Source organism: Amblyomma maculatum, chromosome 6 (genome assembly GCF_055883805.1).
Source record: "Amblyomma maculatum isolate TAMU_Amacu chromosome 6, ASM5588380v1, whole genome shotgun sequence".
NCBI classification, from domain to species: Eukaryota; Metazoa; Arthropoda; class Arachnida; order Ixodida; family Ixodidae; genus Amblyomma; species Amblyomma maculatum.
This window is the reverse complement of record NC_139349.1, coordinates 62,389,808-62,407,172: the sequence shown is the minus strand read 5'-3', so window position 1 is coordinate 62,407,172 and position 17,365 is coordinate 62,389,808. Positions and strand designations below refer to the sequence as shown.

The 17,365-nt window shown below is 48.5% G+C and overlaps 1 protein-coding gene across 1 annotated transcript in view; it reads left to right on the top strand.

Annotated features, from left to right (window-relative positions):
* timeout (circadian regulator timeout) overlaps nt 1-17,365 on the top strand; it is a 336,321-nt gene that overhangs the window by 280,141 nt on the left and 38,815 nt on the right. The window contains exons 20-22 of the mRNA XM_084606801.1: nt 2,913-3,039; nt 5,221-5,294; nt 8,980-9,186. Coding sequence (XP_084462927.1) covers nt 2,913-3,039; nt 5,221-5,294; nt 8,980-9,186 — 408 coding nt within the window. The remainder of the gene's footprint in view (nt 1-2,912; nt 3,040-5,220; nt 5,295-8,979; nt 9,187-17,365) is intronic.

Sequence of the window (17,365 nt, the reverse complement as noted above, 5' to 3'; positions counted from 1 at the left end):
AAGTTTCTCTTCGCACGATCAAGTTGCAGACTGCAGGGATTTGATCAGCGCTGGGTGAAAGGAACAATAAACTTCTGAGTAGCATTGGCCACTCACTGTCAGTTTCCACTAGAGACGCTGCAAATGGCCACTCGCTACTTCACGCGTGCTTTCCACTCGTTTGTTTTGTTTTTTGTGTCGTCATTTGATGCGTTGAAGTGTCGGGTTAAGCGTACCCAGTGAAGCTTGTTCCGAGATTTGGTTTGCTTTTACTTATCTTTTCAATAGAGGTAGTGGGAGCGATTATCTCTAGTTTGAAAACTTCATCGCTGTGAGTCTAGCCACTCGGAAAGATCGCGTGACGCCACATTTTAACAGTGAGTTGCGAAGACAGCGAACCTACTGCTTTTGCGGAGTGTACGTGCGATGGAAACAGGTTTTATTGAGCAACTCCGGCGATTTTTCGGTGCTTAAAGATGCCGCTGAAACTTAACTGGAAGCGGTTCTCAAAATCAAGATTGCGTGTTCCGGACAACAAGACCGAGGACTGTTTAGTTTGCTCAAAAATAATTTCAAAGATAATTTCTTATCTTCTGGAATTTTTCTTTTTTTTTTTTCCAGGAGGAGGAGGATGAGAATATTTTTTTTTTTTTTCGATCGAGGAACTCCGAGTGTATGATGTCTTCAGTCACGTTAAGTGCCCAAGAAGAATTGGCGTGTTGCAACTTCTACGGCTCGTTCGATAGTTAGATGTTTTTACGAAATGCTCGGTTTTCGATTACACTATTGCACCACCCCGCCGTGGCGGTGCTGCGGTTAGGGCGCTTCACTATACTGTGCCCAAGGATGCGGGATCGAATTCCGGTCGCAGCGATCGCTTTTCGGAGGAGGCGAAGAGCAAGGCGTCCGTGGACTGCGCGCTGTCAGGGCACGTTAAAGAACCCCAGGTGGTTGAAATTTCCGGATCCTTCCACTACGGCGTCTCTCATAGCCTCAATTTCTTTGGGACGTTAAACCCCATTAACCAAACGAAGCCAAACCAAACACTTGTCACAGCTTGGCAGGAAGCGGATGATGGGTGTCGGTCAGGCAGCATACAGGTTTCGTGCTTTTCACGGAGGTGGACCGGCGTTGTGGAATGCACGATTCACTCAAAGACAATTGAATGTCTTACAAGACATTTCTCAGGGATGGTTCGCGTCACGAAAGCTGGATATTTGCTGTCCGGTTTCTCAATTAGTCTCATACTCCGAGAGTGCGTTTTCTCGGGAAAATATTTCACATAGGAACGCCACGAAAACAGTCTTTCTCAGTCGGCAGCTCGGCTTCGCGAAAATGAATTACAGAAGTTTGTGCTGATGTCGGTCGATTTGCTAGCGTTGCTGTAATACACCGCCCATTTCACTATAAGCGGCTGTAAACAGGAATCGAGCGCTGGATAGTTTAGCTGAATGTGAAGTGCCTTATTTTGGTTAAATAACCCTCACTCTCTAGGCAGGGTGTCCCAGCTAACATTAGCCAAGTGTCAAAAAGTAGTACGTTGGAGGTAGGCCTGGTAAACTACTTTCATAGAGCTGCCAGCCGTCTTGCGTATCACAGGCAATTTTTTTGTTTTGCAATTAATTAGTGATTAAGAATTTTTCTAAATTGCTTTCGGACAATAAATGTGAAGCTCCCATTCCGTTTATCTGCGATAAAGAAAACCTCCCATGTATCATCTTCTCCGATCTCTGAAGAAAGTCCGCGAAATACAACAAATAAAAAATAAAAAGTTTAAGATCACTGCGGCACCCGCATTGGGGGAATGCTCAAGCATTCTTTGTGGTAGAAAGAAGAGACACTGAAATAAAAGAAGAGACCTCTGGCTTGTGACGTCACTATGACGTAACACCCTAGGAAGTTCGGTGCCACTTGACTCCCGTTGGATGTCGACATTACGTTCTTGGCTATTTCGACGGGTGGTTGACTTAATTGGGTCTAATTAATTAATTAATTACTCTGCATGTACCAAATTTTCCCCCAGTGAGAGGTTTTCATTATCTAGTGCGACCATTCGTATTCTTATCACTCGTTTCGATAGAACGTATTCCTGCCGACAAACTTCTGGCCACACGATCTTGAAAAGATATCCACCTAACGCTTACGCATTAAACAACATAGGACTGGCGCATTCGCGCGCCGCGATAGTGCTGCAATCAGTCGTGATTTGAGTGAATGAAATCAGCTACAGCCGTGCTCCACAGCTCCATTGCAGCGGCAGGCCGATAAGCCTGTGATAGTGTCTTCGCAGTCGGCGTACTTGAATTTGCAAGCTGCAGCGAGCTCGCTGCAACCATCGCCAACATATCAGCCTACCGCCGAAACTGGGTCTCCGAGTCACGACCGCAGCTAATTTCCAGCGCTAATGCTATATGCGCTGATCACGTGATAGTTTTTGTATTTCGCGGGCTTTTTTGTGTTCGTGTTCGAAAAAAAAAGTTACACGTGGGGTTTTCTTTATCGCAAAGAAATGGAATTAGGATTTCTGAAAGTGCTCTTCAATTTGCAAATCACAACTGTTGTGCAGAAGCAATATTCCTCAAATGTCTGTATTTATGTTGACGTGATTTGCGCTAAAAGAAATGCTGAATACGTCACGAAAACATCGTAACTTCGAGTAATTGTGCAGGGTCAATTTGGTCCTGAATATACCTTCGCTTTTAATCCACGCGTTATCGTTGCAGTCATCTTCTACCCAACTGCGTATAGCACCTGCGTGCTGCTCATATGTAAGGAATTCAACATTGCGTCCGTACCTATTTGAGCGATTAGCTGTATAGTTAAACGGGAACAATATGCGAAAGAAATATGTTTCGGGAACCGATCGTTAGATCGTTTTCTTATGAGCGTGTAAATCCCGAATTCGCTTCCTTTTTTTAATCTTTCTGCTGCAGACAAGGACGTTGTCGACCTGATACTGGAACACATGATCGACGATACGAAGACCCGTCGCAGCGTATTGCTGCAGCTAAAGAACCTTGGCCTCGTGGAGAATGTCGCAGCTTTCAAAAAGAAAGCAAGGTAAGAGGACCATCACGCGAAGTCGACAACTGTTGCATGTCTGTGTGCAAGCCATTCAATGCTAGACGCAGAGCTTGCGCGAGTTGAAGCCGGAGCTCCGCATGAGCGTTATGCTATGTTATCAATGCTCTGTACGGTGTTGCAGATAGCGCCAACTCATCGCGATGTCACATCGCGGTGGATTGACTAGTGTGCCTTCATCTGCTGATTGAGAAACTGTTGTTTGTTTTTCGGTCCTTTAATCTCTATCCTGTTGTTCACCCTGACACAAAACGACTGGCTAGTCTAACGAAAGTTCATCAAGGTCGTTATTGGCGTGCCTAATGAACAGGATGAGAAACGAAGGATTGCTTTCGCAGACAGGCGCGCGATCAAATGTTAATTTATCCGCTTTCGCCCCGCATGATAGTCGCTTCGTCTGGGGCCGAAACGCGTTGTCTGCTCTTCCTGCATAAGGTGTTCAAAAAGCGCATGAACCAACTCACGGCATTCCGTTATATTTCATTTCCCTCTCTTTGCCCCCCTCTGTCTCTGTTGCTCTGATTATCCCCGATGAAGACAGGCCGCGCCCCGGCTGTGACATACTGCCTCCGTCCGTACCGGCGTAATTCTGTATTCCGGTCCCGCCGGGGACCCCTCCCGTCTCCTTATTGTTCCTGCTAACAAATCGCGCACCGCTGTCGGACATGGCGAAAGGGGAAGAAAAGGGACCACCTACTCCACTCCCCTGGTCTTCGTCTCCTCCCTCTCTCCCTCCCTGGCACTGCATTTCTCTCTTCCTTCTCCTTCATTTCAACCCGCTCGGCACACTGCACCTTAGCGTTCTTGCCAGCCGTCTTCTTTTTTTGTTCCTTTAGAGGCATCAACTTTCCCGTTTATTTCCTCTTCGTTTTCACCGCCAGGGTGATATGCGGGCAAGGGAAGAAGACGAGCAAAAGGGAAGAAGGGAAAGCAGCAACAGCGGCGATCCTTTGTTTGTGTGCCCCTGCGAGGCCGGTTCATTGTCGGGTCCCTCCGTGACGGATGTTCTGCTCCGTTGGCGTCGACAAATAGACAGATTAATGCCACGTGGGCCGGCTCCTCGGGTTCGGACGCTATGGCAGGGCCGGCGCGTGCGCGTCCTCGTCCCAGAAAGTTCAGACATGCTGGCTTCATTTTTCATCGCTTCTTGTGGCGCTTCTCGTCTCCCCTTGTCGCTCCTTCCGTTCTGGTCTTTTATTTTTCTTGTTCTCATGCTCTAACTTCTCTTTTCCCCTCGTCAATCGTGCCTTCTTGATTATTTTATTTTCTCTTTTTTTTTTTATCCTGCCTCGTCGGCCGCTAAGGATATATATTACCAGGGCCCGCTGTAATGCATGCATGCACCAGGTTCATTTTCCTTCCTGACAGCCATTGTGTCCGACCTATCGACGCGGATTGACCGCTCCGGCTTGTGCCGTTCGTTGTTTTCCTATTTCCCTCATCCCTCTTTTATTTCCCTTATTTTCCTTTTTTTTTTAACCCCCATTCCTCGTTCCGGTGGTCGGTGGGGTTCTACATTATGTACGCTTTGAAAATTGGGGGAGAATGTAATTTCCATCTTCTATTGCACTACTCCTTTTTAGTACCTGTTCCAACCTGCGGATCGCGCCGGAAGGTTCTAGCTCTTCTTCTCCATCGAGGACGCTCGGCAAGAGTGCGGAAGAGCTTTCTTCCCCCTTAATAGAGTTGAGTCCGAAGGAACTCATCGTGCATTATTCGAAGCCCCAGAGCTACGTCTAGATTAAATTTTGATCGAAGAAGTTTTTCGCGTGTACTTTTTATTTATAGCAGCCTGTGTACGGAGGCCCGCGTTCCTTTTACTCCGAGGTTTAAGAATTTATCAGCGGTCGCATTTTCCTCGGCCATTCAAGGATTACGAGAAACGAGTTGAGTCTTCGTTATGCACAAGTTATTCATGAAACTTCGGCGCTAAAGCATATCGCTTGCATGTATTTTTTTTGTTATTTTTTTTAATCGTAGATTCCCGTTTTTCCTCCAAAAGCCCATCTTTGTCCTCTTACCACGTTTTTGTTCGCGTTAGGAGTACCGAACTTTAGTTCCCCGCTAGGTGCCGCCAGCGAAGTTTACTGTTTCGTCATGTAGTTTACCTTTATTTTGTGATTGATGTTTTTGTCATTTTCTTTTCTTCTAAATCATCAGGGCCAACGCACCTTGGCGGGGTGAAGACGTCGCGGAGCTTCAGGAGCTTTTCGACAAGTACCGCGAGTCGACAGGTGAGTACCCTAGGCCTTGGTCGCTTTCCAGGTCGCCTCCCCTTAGCAAGCGTAGTTGCTCGCAACTGCACAGTTACTGTAGGACGTTTAGGTTTAGTGTATAACCTGTATTGGAAAACACTGCATTTAACCTCAAAGAAGCGTGTAAAGGGGCTTCAAAACCGAGGTTACCGCACGCATATTTGCCGCGCTGTTTGTAGCCTAACAATACCTTTGAGTTCAAAATTTGCCATTGCCGCCTTGCGATTGTCATTATTTTTCTTTTACCGCGGATACTTTTTTATCTCCGCGGGAAGCAGGAGACGATGCACATCACGGTTGCTGCTTGCTCAGCGGCTGGGGCACCCGTTCGCCTTTTTAATAATCTTCGAGAGCTTGAAGTTGTGAATTCAACTCTGAGTGCACTGCTTAGGCATTCTGTTTTATTCTTTTTTTTTTTGTCCGCATTGTGTAGGCCCTGGTGTACGGAGCGGTGTGTTTTGAAGCGGAAGTCGAGGGAGAACGGTTGAGGGAAGAGTGGACCCGGTTTGACAAAAAAAAAAAAAAAATGTTCAGTTTTCATATTTAACATTTCCGTTCTTCTGGGGCGCCTAGGAAAATGTCTATTTCAAGCCGTATTCGTTTTAAGCCCCTTCCAGTCCCCAAAGCGCTTTTCGCGATATCTGAGGAGGAAAGGCAGCTGCGCAACGATTTGTTTCCCCCTTGTGAGTGCATCGTCGGCGTATTCAGACGTTGTTCTAGTAGTGTTCCTACGAGAATAGGGACATTTCTTTAGCATATAGCTGACACGTACATACTATAACGTACACTTATGTGATTTGCCGGATGCCCATTGCGCATAGGTAGGAGGGTTCCGGTAAACCTGTTATATGTATACGCTAGTACGTTTGCGGTATGCTAAAAGTGCTAGCGGATTATGTCTACTTAGGACAGGTAATAACCGCAGATCCGGACCATGAAAGGGAAATGACAGTGCGAATAAGATTGAGATGAAGCGCATTTGGCAAGCACTCGCAGATTATGACTAGCAGCTTACCGGTATCGCTCAAGGGGAAAGTATACAACAGTTGCATCTTACCTGTGCTCACCTATGGGGCTGAAACATGGAGGCTGACGAAAAGGGTTCTACTTTAGTTGAGAGTTGAGGACTACGCAGAGGGGTATGGAACGAAAAATGGTAAGTGTAAAGTTATGAGATAGGAAGCCCGCAGAGTTGGTCAGAGAATTAGCTCGAGCTAATGACATTCTAGTGGAAATCAAGAAGAAATGGGCATGCGAAGAGAAAATAACCGGTGGTCGCTTAGGGTAGTAACAAATTGAATTCCAAGGGATGCAAAGCGTTGCAGGGGGCGGCACACAGGTGGGCGGATGAGGTTAAGAAGTTCGCAAGGGTCAAGTGGATGCAGCTAGCACTGGACCGGGTTAACGTAGAAATATGGGAGAGGCCTTCGTCCTGCAGCGGGTATAGTCCGACTGATGATGATGAGGAGGTTAACATACCGGTTTACCGGCCCCCTCCCACGCAGGCACACAACGGCCGCGATTGCCCCCCCACCCTTGTCAGTGCGCGTGTGCAGGATGTGCGGAAACCTTAAACACCACGCGTTAACCGCGCCTCATTGCCATCGACGTAGAACTCGCGCTCGGCAGATTCGCGCTGCCTGCTTCAGGTGATATACAGCAAGCACTTTCGGATGTTGTACTCAGACTGCCGTGTCGAAAAGAAAGCTGGACGTCAATTTGAGATGTGCCCATTTGTACATAAACAAGGCGGAAAAGTCTAGGGGTACACCACTGCCAGCAGCCAAAAGAAAATGCACTTTTGGTTAGGGAAACTGTGTATTCGCAAGCCGGTCACAGTGTCGATGATCTAGTGGTACGACATTTTCAAGACGGCGATCTCCTTCCAGTGTCAGCATAGACTTGTTTACCTGCAATCGAACCACTCGGTTTGCGAACATGACTAACCATTCTAATTGCGGTTGCGATACAACCTTAACGCCCGGAAAATTTTACGCCGTCATTATTCGAGTTGCAATTTCATTTCTTTTTTCCTTTTTTTGCCTTGTTTTGTTCGCTCCCGTTTGGAGTTGCTTATCCTAACACTCGTATATTACGGTGCGGAAAGCAAATTATCAAAGTGGAGGAAACGAGGCGGCGAGCGGCGAGGCAAGTTTACCCACTGGCAGCGGGAGGGTTTGCAATCTAGATCTAATTAGCAGAGGCCCGCATCTATTAACCGCGCCGCCGCGCCTTTGAGGGCGCGATGGTATCAGGTTCACTCGTCAGTGTACTGACGTGAGCAGGCTTGTCTTGAAACGTCGGAGCGGCTTTTTGCAGAGCAGAGAAATTCTCCCTCACGTACTGAGTTTCGCAGTCTGTGCTTGGGCTGAAGCAATACTGCATATCAATAAATGCAAGGAACAAACATATTGCTCTTAACAAAGCGGTTGCGCGCGCTGTCATTGGGTCCTTAGCGCACCACTTCAGCGTTGTAAACTAATGCGCTCGCGAGTGTGCATGTGTCGTAAAAAAGTAATTGGAAGGCGACTGGAACGAAAAAAAAAAAAAAAAGCCCATTATTTTAATCGAGAACTAAATGGTCGATATTTGTTCATAGACTGTGTAATTCTCATAAGGACAATTACTTTGCTTATGTCATGCAGAGATGCATGAGTGTGCGTGTTTTTTTTTTTTCGCTAATAGTGTTCTCAATGTACTGTCGCGATAAAATTTTGTGGGTTGTGAATTCGCGGTTGTGAATAAGCAGGCTGTCCAAGCTAACTTTAGCCAAGTGTTAAAAGTATAACAGCCGGGGTAGGCCAGAAAAATCACTTGCATTCAGTTCCCAGCCATATGGCGCATCACAGGCAATGTTTATCCTGAAATCAACTCATTAGTAATCAAAATAATTTTACAATGTAACTAATTTTTGTCTTTAGTCAATAAATGTGACCCTGTATACATCGTGGCATAGCCAGACAGAGCAAAGCAACAAAATGCATAAGAAAGAAGAGAGAGACATGGATGCCCCGCTAGCTGGGAAGATACCACCTGACTCGATAGGGAAGCAAAGTATAGAGGGATTTTTTCGTGAATCCGCAGCGCCTAAATGTTTCTCCATGGCTGTATACATTGTACCTTGATTCAGCTTGATGAGTTCAGACCCAAGCGAGCGAACGTGGAAAGTGATACAATTGTGAACTTTTTTAGATTTTAGCCTTAACAATGATTTAGCAAAACGTTCTGCTTGCCTGTGACAGCGCAGCATTGCATTCTGAACATATGCTTGCAATATTCTGACTCCCCCACCGCGGAAGAACACTCAACGCCGGTGATCTTAGCATCGCTAAGACCACCCTGGAGGCTAGTGACGCTTGTATAAGGTTCCACTAGCACGGCGGGTGTTTGCAGACACAGGCCGACTATCCTCAGCGCTGACTAATGCAAATGGTCCAGCTAAAGCTAGACGTTCACATTTCGTTAAAAAATGCGATTTAGTTGCGCAGTCGAGGAAAGTTGCTCTCAAGCTGATCAGTGAGGAAGTCCTTCTTCGGTCGCCATCTTGACTCGACTGCGGCCCTGATTATAGTTCGTGAAAATCGCGATCAGGTGCGATTATCGAAGCGAAGGCATGAACCCCGCGACTGCTCGTCGTGCGGCGTCCCCCTCCCTCTCTCCACAGACATAATGGGCCAGATCTTGGAGCACCTGACCGTCAAGAGACCCAGGCACCGCGTCGTCGACAAGCTGCTCGAGCTGGGCCTGGTGTGCAGCCGCCAGGAGCTACGGAAGAAGAGGGCGCGCAAGAAGGACGGTGCAACCCGCCGGCGAGGCTCGGACGACGGCTCCGGCTCTTCGTCCTCGGATGATGAAGGGGACCGCATCTACGGTGAGCGCGACGACCGCTTTCTGAACTTTCGCGGTTAGACTGGCTCTGCTTTTAATGGTGGGCTCCGTGTGCGGAAAAGAGAGGGGCGACGTGGCGAGACGTAGACCGTCGCCGTTCTCTTTATCGTTCCTGAGAAGCGTCATGAAAGCAGCGATACGGGATGAACGCCAGTAGAGATGTGGTTTCGTTCGTTTAGTGTTTCTCCCGCCGAAATCTGTCGCCTGCTTCTAAGTGAGCGAACTATGCAAAGGAAATCGGCGCCTCGAATGACCCTGGTCTGCTAATTCAGTGTGTGCCCTCCTGCGCGGCCCTGGAACCAATCAGCACGTACACAGAGGTACGGGTACGTGCTGTACGCTAATAGAGAGATTTAGCTTACCGTGATCCGCGATCCGCAACCGCGACCCTCAACCGCGCGTGGGCGGTGCGCACAAGCTGATTGGTCCCGACGCAGCAGGTCTATGTGCCGACATCAAGTATGTGGCGCCATCTATCGGCGTCAAGGGGATCTGGGCATGCGCAGTGGAACGCGCGGTGGCGGATCACTGTAGCGGATCGCGGATCACGGTAAGCTAAATCTCTCTAATGTCTGCGCCCTGTGCTGGCGTACTACGGAGACGCTGCAGGAGCAAAACACCGATCCCGGAAGCCTTAGGAAGGGGAGTACGCCACATAAATTCCATTGACGAGGACCTTCGGTTTCTACACCTAGTGGCCAACGTTTCCGCATAATTTTTCCTCTCTGCCGCTTCCTAAATTCCTGATAGGAATGCAGGCATAGCCCATGGCCAGTTTCCGGAAGTGCCTTCGCCGAAAGGTTTGCTTATGACTTGGACAGTGAGCGTTAAAGGCACGCAGTTTTCGAGTGCTCGACTTCTCCTCGAAGCTCTCCGCTTGGCTGTCAACTGTTGTGAGCAGTGACCTTGTTCGTAGGTGCCAAAGTGGGTTTTGCTCATGGAGGAAGGAAATAATTTAGGAGAGGCCTTGACGTCACGTTTTTGAAGCCGGCATGTCCGCTCGGCCGCGCCGCGACCGGGCGCTGCAATGTCTCTCCTCCTTTACCCTCCGCATGTTCTATCTCCGCGACGCTCACGTACTTCGGGCCCTTAGCAACGCTGTTGCTAGTGGCCCGAATTTTTATAGCAACAGCAATACCGCTGCTAATGGCCCGACTAGGCTAACCCTTAATTTTGACGTCACTTCCGCCACTTTCTCCAATGCATTGGGAATGGCAAGGGCCTCTCCTTAGTTGTTTCCTTCCTCCATGGTTTTGGTGTTCGAGTAGGGCGCACGATTTCGGAGTCACGACTGCTGGCAATGCCCATAGACTGTTGTACAGTGTCTCCCGCAGGATAGGCTTGAACCACAGGACGAGGTCGCAGCCTCATATGAAAGCGCACTAACGAGCCCAAAGTGACGTCATTACCTCTTTCTCACTCTCACATCTACTTGATGCCGCGTAACGACAAAAAAAAAAAAAAAAGAAAAAAAAGGGGGGGGGGGGGGGGCGGGGAGAAATAACGACCTGAAGCTCAATTAATCTTATTTTTTCCGTTCTTTTGCCAAAAAAGCTCAATTTGGGGGGCAAAACGCGTATAGAGCGATTAATCAGCGTTCCTAATAATAGCGCGTCGACCTCGGCGACTTCGTGAATAAAACGCGCTCGAGAACTGCTGATGGCCGGTCCGTGTGAAACCGACGACAAAGGCTGCCGCATACGCGAGGGTCAAGTTGGTCTTTTCAACGGCCTTGCCCCGATCCCGGCCTGAATAACGTCATCCTGCGGCTGGCGTGAATGCCGTGGCTCGCTGGCTCGTGCCTATTGCTGTGTATCGCCCGCCGTCGTACGCATCATTATCTTTTTCGTTTACGTGTATTTGATGTCTTTTATTGTTTCTCGTATTTGGCTGGAAAACGTAGTTCGTGAGAAGGAATGAAGCATTAAAATTGTGTGCGTTCTGTCGACCGAGAGAAGCGCGCGGTCGACGTTTCTGGACGGGCGAATAACGCCTGAATTCGAAGGCGCCGGTCGTGTAGTTAATTGCGGTATTCGTTGCTTCGTTCCTGCTATTTTATAACGATCCTATTTAAACAGCGGGTTTTTCGATTAGCGCGCGGGTGCAAAAGGCATGGACTATTAATAAATGGAAAAAGGACTAGCTTTGCTGCACGTACCGGGAAAATACTGTCGGTCGCGAGAGTAATGTTTAATCGCATCCACTTGTTTTTAAAGTCTATTTGGTTTGGTGAAGCGGGTGTGAGGTTCTCTGGCTCTGTTTGTCTCGGTCTTTTTGAAGAAGGGCGCGTTGATGGCGTGCTGAGATAGTAAACGTGGTTCAATTCACATTAACATTTCTTTGTTCGCAATTGTTGCTGTCGTTCCGACAACCTCACGTCTAGCTCTTCAGTCGAGCCTGTTGAGAACTGCGGATAATTCCAGCAAATATTCGATTTTGTTGGTTGCGAAATATTGACATTGTACTGCATTAGCTAGTCTAAGGGCGCGCTCATCCCTGCATCTCGAGACTTGGACCACCGATGATCGTTTTCTTGTTATTTTTGGTAAACGTTCATCTCTATCGCCTCTTCCGGAGTCAAACGACTCCGGAAGATGGTATTTTAAACCCCACAGACCAGACCAGACCATCTTCCGGAGTCGTTTGCTTCCTCCGCTCCTCCCAGCTGCTCGATATCCTCGGACAAATCGGTATCTATTGCCTCCCTAGAGTAGTTATATATTTGCTGTTTATTTCCGTAGATTCCGCGCGGCCGCCGCTCTTGACGCAACCGTCTTGAACTCTCGCGAGCAGGTATATATATAGGACAGCTGGGTGCGCGTTAAGTGTGCACTTTGCGCTTAACTTGCCTCCGTTGCAGCATCGCGCTCGCATTTGTTTTGTCTCTGTGTGCATGGCGGAGAGGAGGACCCTCCGTTTGTTTGCCTCTGCGCGCGATTCTCTCTGGTTTAAAGTTCTGACCGCCTGACAGACAGTTCGGGGTTGCGCCGAAGTCAGTGCCTTGTTTGTACTCTTCCTGCACTTTCTCTGCGCTACCTTTTCTCACGAGCACGCATCTGCAAGGAAGTCTGGCACGCCGGAGAAGAAAATAAAGTAATGAGGGTGAGGCGAAACGCCGGATGCCACTTGATCGTCTCGTTGCAGGGGCAATGAGGCCGCGTCTCAACAGTCTTTCTTCTGTTTGACTTTACTGTCAGCTTTCCTCTCCCTTCGGTTTCTTCTCTTCGTACATTCGCCCCGCGGCGATCGAATCCAATTAACAGTGGCGCTCAACTCGTTGTTAGGGGTAATATTTACCCTCATTGCGGGGCCCCTTGGCTGGAACAGAGGGCCCTGTGTGTGTTCTTCGGGAGCTAAAAGGAAGAGGTGCAGTGAAAATGCTACCTCCTTTCTTTACTTGCGTCTCTTTCCGTTCGTTCGGCACCTCCGCTTCTTTTTCCCCTTAACTTTTCTCCCCTTTCTTTGTTTTCTGTCCAGCTTTATTCGCGCCCTCTTCTTTCCGTATTTAACTGCCGCCTGCTGTTTTTTGTTTTTTGTTTCTCAGATGCTTCCTTGTGTGTTATTTATTCGCCAGCTTCTCTTCTCACCGGTCGCCTCGATCTCATCGAAAGTTTCACTCTGCGCGGTGCGCCAGATACTCCTGCGCGGCCGTGCTGCTGGCGTGTGATGAATTAAGGGAGAGGAGGAAGCGATGGCGTGTCTGCTCTAGACACTTGAATCGTGGCGAAGATAGAGATGAGTGTGTGCGTGCGCAAGTTTGGCGGCGCTTGAGGCCACTTTCTTCTTCTTCTTTCTCCCTCTCTCGGTGTATCCCCCTTTCTTTCTCAACCCGATGCCAAAGCCCCGGTTCACTTCGTGGCCGAGCAGACGGCTGACGGATTAGGCCGGCACGAGCTGCCGCCCTAAGAATGAGTGCAGCTCGGCACTGATGCGGCCGCCGCAGCGTCTGGCTCTCTCTCTCCCTTTCTCTCTAGCACCCTCTTCCTTTTCCGTCGTTGTGCTGCCTTCTCGCTGGCCACCGCTTGGGATTTGCGGGAAGAGAAATATGAAAGGGGGCCCTGATGAGAAGCACTTCTGGCACCATTGATGGATTACGCGGGCTCTACACTACTCATTCACCCTTACCTCTGTTCGTCCTCTTCCCCCCCCCCCCCCCCCCCCCCCTTCTCTCCTTTCGCCTCTGTCTCTGATCAAGGCTTTATTCTCCCTTCCGGTTATGTTTGTGCCTCCGAATAAGGGCCCTATTCTTGGGTTTGCTTTTGCCTACTATTAGCGCCCGGTTTTGTGTTTGGCATCAGAGGAGTCATATGCTCGGCTTATCCTTTTACTCTCTGTTGCCGTCGTTCGTGTCGAGGAGGTCTCTTTCGTCGCACAAAAGCCTTCGATGGCGCTGGTTTCTTTTTGTTTGTGTGTATGTGAGAGAGTGAGTGCGTGAGTGAAATGGTGCAGGGAGTTGAAACACTGAGGGAACTTGAATTTTACTTTTTTTTTCTCTCTCCACTTGTTGCTAGCATAACGCCTCGTGTTCCACGTCGCTTTCTTTTTTTTTTTTTCTCTTTCATTCCACACCGTTATCTCGATACAAGCATTGAAATCGTCGCACTAAAAGGCAGGAAGGTGGCCATGCTGTTTTGTGATGTGAACGTGGCGTACACTAACACGGGCTGCGGCATTCCTTGCTAAACAATAATGCTGAGCGACTGAAAAATTGCGAGGGGGGCGGGCGAGAGCGCGCTCGACGGAGCCATAAAACCGCAACTCATCTCCGACTTTCAATTTGTAGAATGCGTTCGGAGTTTCCTGCGAACTTCCCTCTTTTGATGCGCAGTTTCTTGTTTGTTTACTCATTTGTTTTCTACGTGCGTTCTGGTTTATCCATTTCTTTCGACTTTCTTTGTTCACCACATAAGGTTCGTGGATTTTCACGGTGATGAGACCAACCCTCGTTTTCTCTTCGCGTTGCGTGCGAACAGTCTGCAAGAGTTTGAAAGAAATTGATTGCTCGTCCGGATTTCAGAAGGCGAACCCGCAGCTGGAGGTGGGAATGCTTCTGGGAAGGCCGGCGTTGTTTTGCCTTTCTGCGCAAAGGTAACGCGATGTAATAACAGAAGCCCGTGGATTTCGCTTACTTGCCGGTCCAACTTCTTGCTGCCAGACGGCGATATATTTTTTAACTTCATTTGCTTCGCCTTTGTTGAGCGCAAGCCATGTTGTTTCTTTTTTTTTTTTTTTTAAAGCTCCGCGGAGGCTCTTCTCACTGAGTAGCGTTATTAATTAACCTTTAATGGGATATAACCTGGCCATTTGTTGGGAGCAAGCTTTCTTTAGCTTACATTTTACTTTGATCGTGTCCCAAATTCGATCAGATTGAGTTAATTGACGACGAAAATAACTGATGATGTGAAGGTTGGTTTGGCGCTCTAATTGGAGGGAGAAGGGTGCGAGTGTAACCCCTCACGAGAATGTCCTAAATTTCACTTGTCCGTGAAATTTCGCGGGTCCAAAATAAGAAACGAGTGTCATTCGAAGAAACCCATAAATGAAACCGCTCGATTCCAAAGCTAGCATTTCCTCGCTTCGTTCCCACTGCGAAGTACAAAGAAATCTTTGGCTTATTCACTTTGTATTAGTTTTTGTTGGTGTGCGACCTTTTACGCAGCACTTGATCCTTTTTTATTCTGTGACCGGCCTTGTTCGCTCATATATTCTGAAGCCACTTCAATAAATAAAAGTCAGCGAGGAGGGAGGGGAAAGGGGGGCGAGGCTTCAGTTCCGCATTTAAGGGTATGTCGAGATCGAGTTAATGGATCCATTCCGCAAGTCTCTTGGTGTGTTCCCATTCGCGTATATGTACTCTGCTGCTCTGTCAACCAGTAATCGCTGCCATGCCATGTGTTCTCGTGACGTCACACCGCCCACCGACCAAAGAGTACCCGGCCATATTACCTGATTACTACTACCTTCCATTGTCATGGCCGTTTTTAAGTGCTGAGGTTTGCACGTTTGTGGCTATTTCTTGCGTTTTCTATGCCTGGGATTAAGCGACTTTGCAAAGTCCCTTAAGTATTCAATCCCCGCCAGTATCTGTGTGACGTCTGTTCTGTTAACCGTGCTCATGGTAGGAAGTGTGTGATTGTTCCTTCTGCCCTCTTGAAATATTCAATGCGCCCTCATCCGTGTGTCGGCGGTATGATAGAAGCTATGATTCGGTTGTGCCTGTTTAAATAGGGCCACATTGTCGCATCTTTAATGCCAGTTGAGCTGTCATCCCATGCTTGTACACCTAATGCGCGCCTGAAGAGTGCTTTAGAGCTGAAGTCTCTTTTCGAATGAGTATACATAGCATTGACAAGAGAAAAAGGTTGCGTCCATTCATGCGTATTTTTGCCTCGAGGTCGTTCATATCAGTATCGTTCACGTTCTTGATAGCGTCCCCTCGACTGTAAGAAAAGCGTAGTGTGATGGGAACGGGGAGGAGGAGGAGGGGGAGAGAGAGAGAGAGAGAGAATGGAAAACTTGTGCCAGGCACACACAGTTCACTTAAGCCCAGTGTTCGGCTCAACCTGTCGGCTAAAATCTAAAACAAAATCCAATGCGACAATTCTGGACTGCGCTCGTGAATTTCGGCTGTGCTGGACGGACAATAGTAATAGGCATAACTGGCCGTGTGAGTAATGTTTTGCAAGAAGAAAGAAGCTGAGTTACTCCGGGACCGACTAAGCGCCCCTGTCCCAAATAGACTACGAGGAGTGTTACGTCGACCCTATCCTCACACAAGGCCGCAAATCGCGCTTGTGTGCTTCGCGTCTTTAATGAAGACACGTTCAAGCTTTTTATAGTCCTTTTCTAAATTTGTACCCCGCCGCGGTGGCTTGGTGGGTAGAGCGCTCGAGTTCTCTACCCAAGGACGCGGGTTCGATCCCGGCCGCGGTGGCCGCTTTTAGATGGAGGCGGAATGCAAGGCACCCGTGTACTGTGCGATGTCAGTACACGTTAAGGAATGCCAGGGGGTCGAAATTTCAGAGCCCTCCACAACGGCGTCTCTCATAGCCTGAGTCGCTTTGGGGCGTTAAACCCCACAAACTGAACCAAGCCTTCTCTAACACATGTTAACTTCACTCTACGTTGCAGTAACCGTGAAAACCAGGTGCATGGCTCTCATTCCTTGTTCTATAACATTGCTTTGTTCTCTTTATTTCCCCCTCATGCACGCGTGAGGTTGCTGCCGGATATGGCGCTTCTAAGCTCAATCACCTACATCTAACAGTTCCGCCATTTTATTATAACAACATGGCGCTGGATGTGGCTTCCGACTGCATCTCGGCAACTGCTCGCACCCATTATTTTGCTAATCGCGCGTGCTATGGCTTCGGGAACAACGATGCTGTGAGCCGTGGCATGGGTGTCGGGCCGCGATATGGGGCGAGCAGCGCGAAACACTGTGGATACTCGTGTGCGGCTTCGGCTCGTTGGTTCGCACCGGATATGTCGCTCTGCGCAAATTAATGTTCGGTTCTGCCGCAACACGTGGCAATCTTCTGGCTTCTCTCGACTGGCCGGCATTGCGCCACGACGTTCATATGCGAACGATTTTGCAGCTTCGCTCTTTCTTCTTCGACAAGGAGAACCGGCCGCGAGCAATATATGTTGCACTCATGCATGTGAACGTGGTCTATTTAAATGTTGTTCCTCATTAACCTCTATCTATATTGTTAGCCGTTTTTTTTTTCTCTCTGTCACAGAATCATGCTTCATTATTCAATTATTTTTATTTTTACCGATAGTGGCTCTCTGCGAATCAAAAATTTGAAGAAGAAAAAATACTGATAAGCTGGCCGCAGTCTTCACAGGACAAGCGGAACTGGAGATTAGGATGTCAGTCCATTGAAGGGTCGCGGCAGGGTCGTTGGTGGTGTTCGTGATGGTGATGATACTGATGAGGCGCTCTGTAGTGGCTCGCCATATCGTTCTCCCTCTTATCCTCTCTTTTTAACGAGAATTCAGTCCGTTCTCCCGTCTTTTGCTCGCTTGTTTCGCTCTTACTACTGCCGTCCCCCTCGTCGTCGGCCCGCTGCGTTTAGTCTTTTAACTTGCAATGGGCTCTTGTAAATTGCAATAGGCTTGCTCATGCATACACGCTCACTCATCTCCCAGCCCCTATC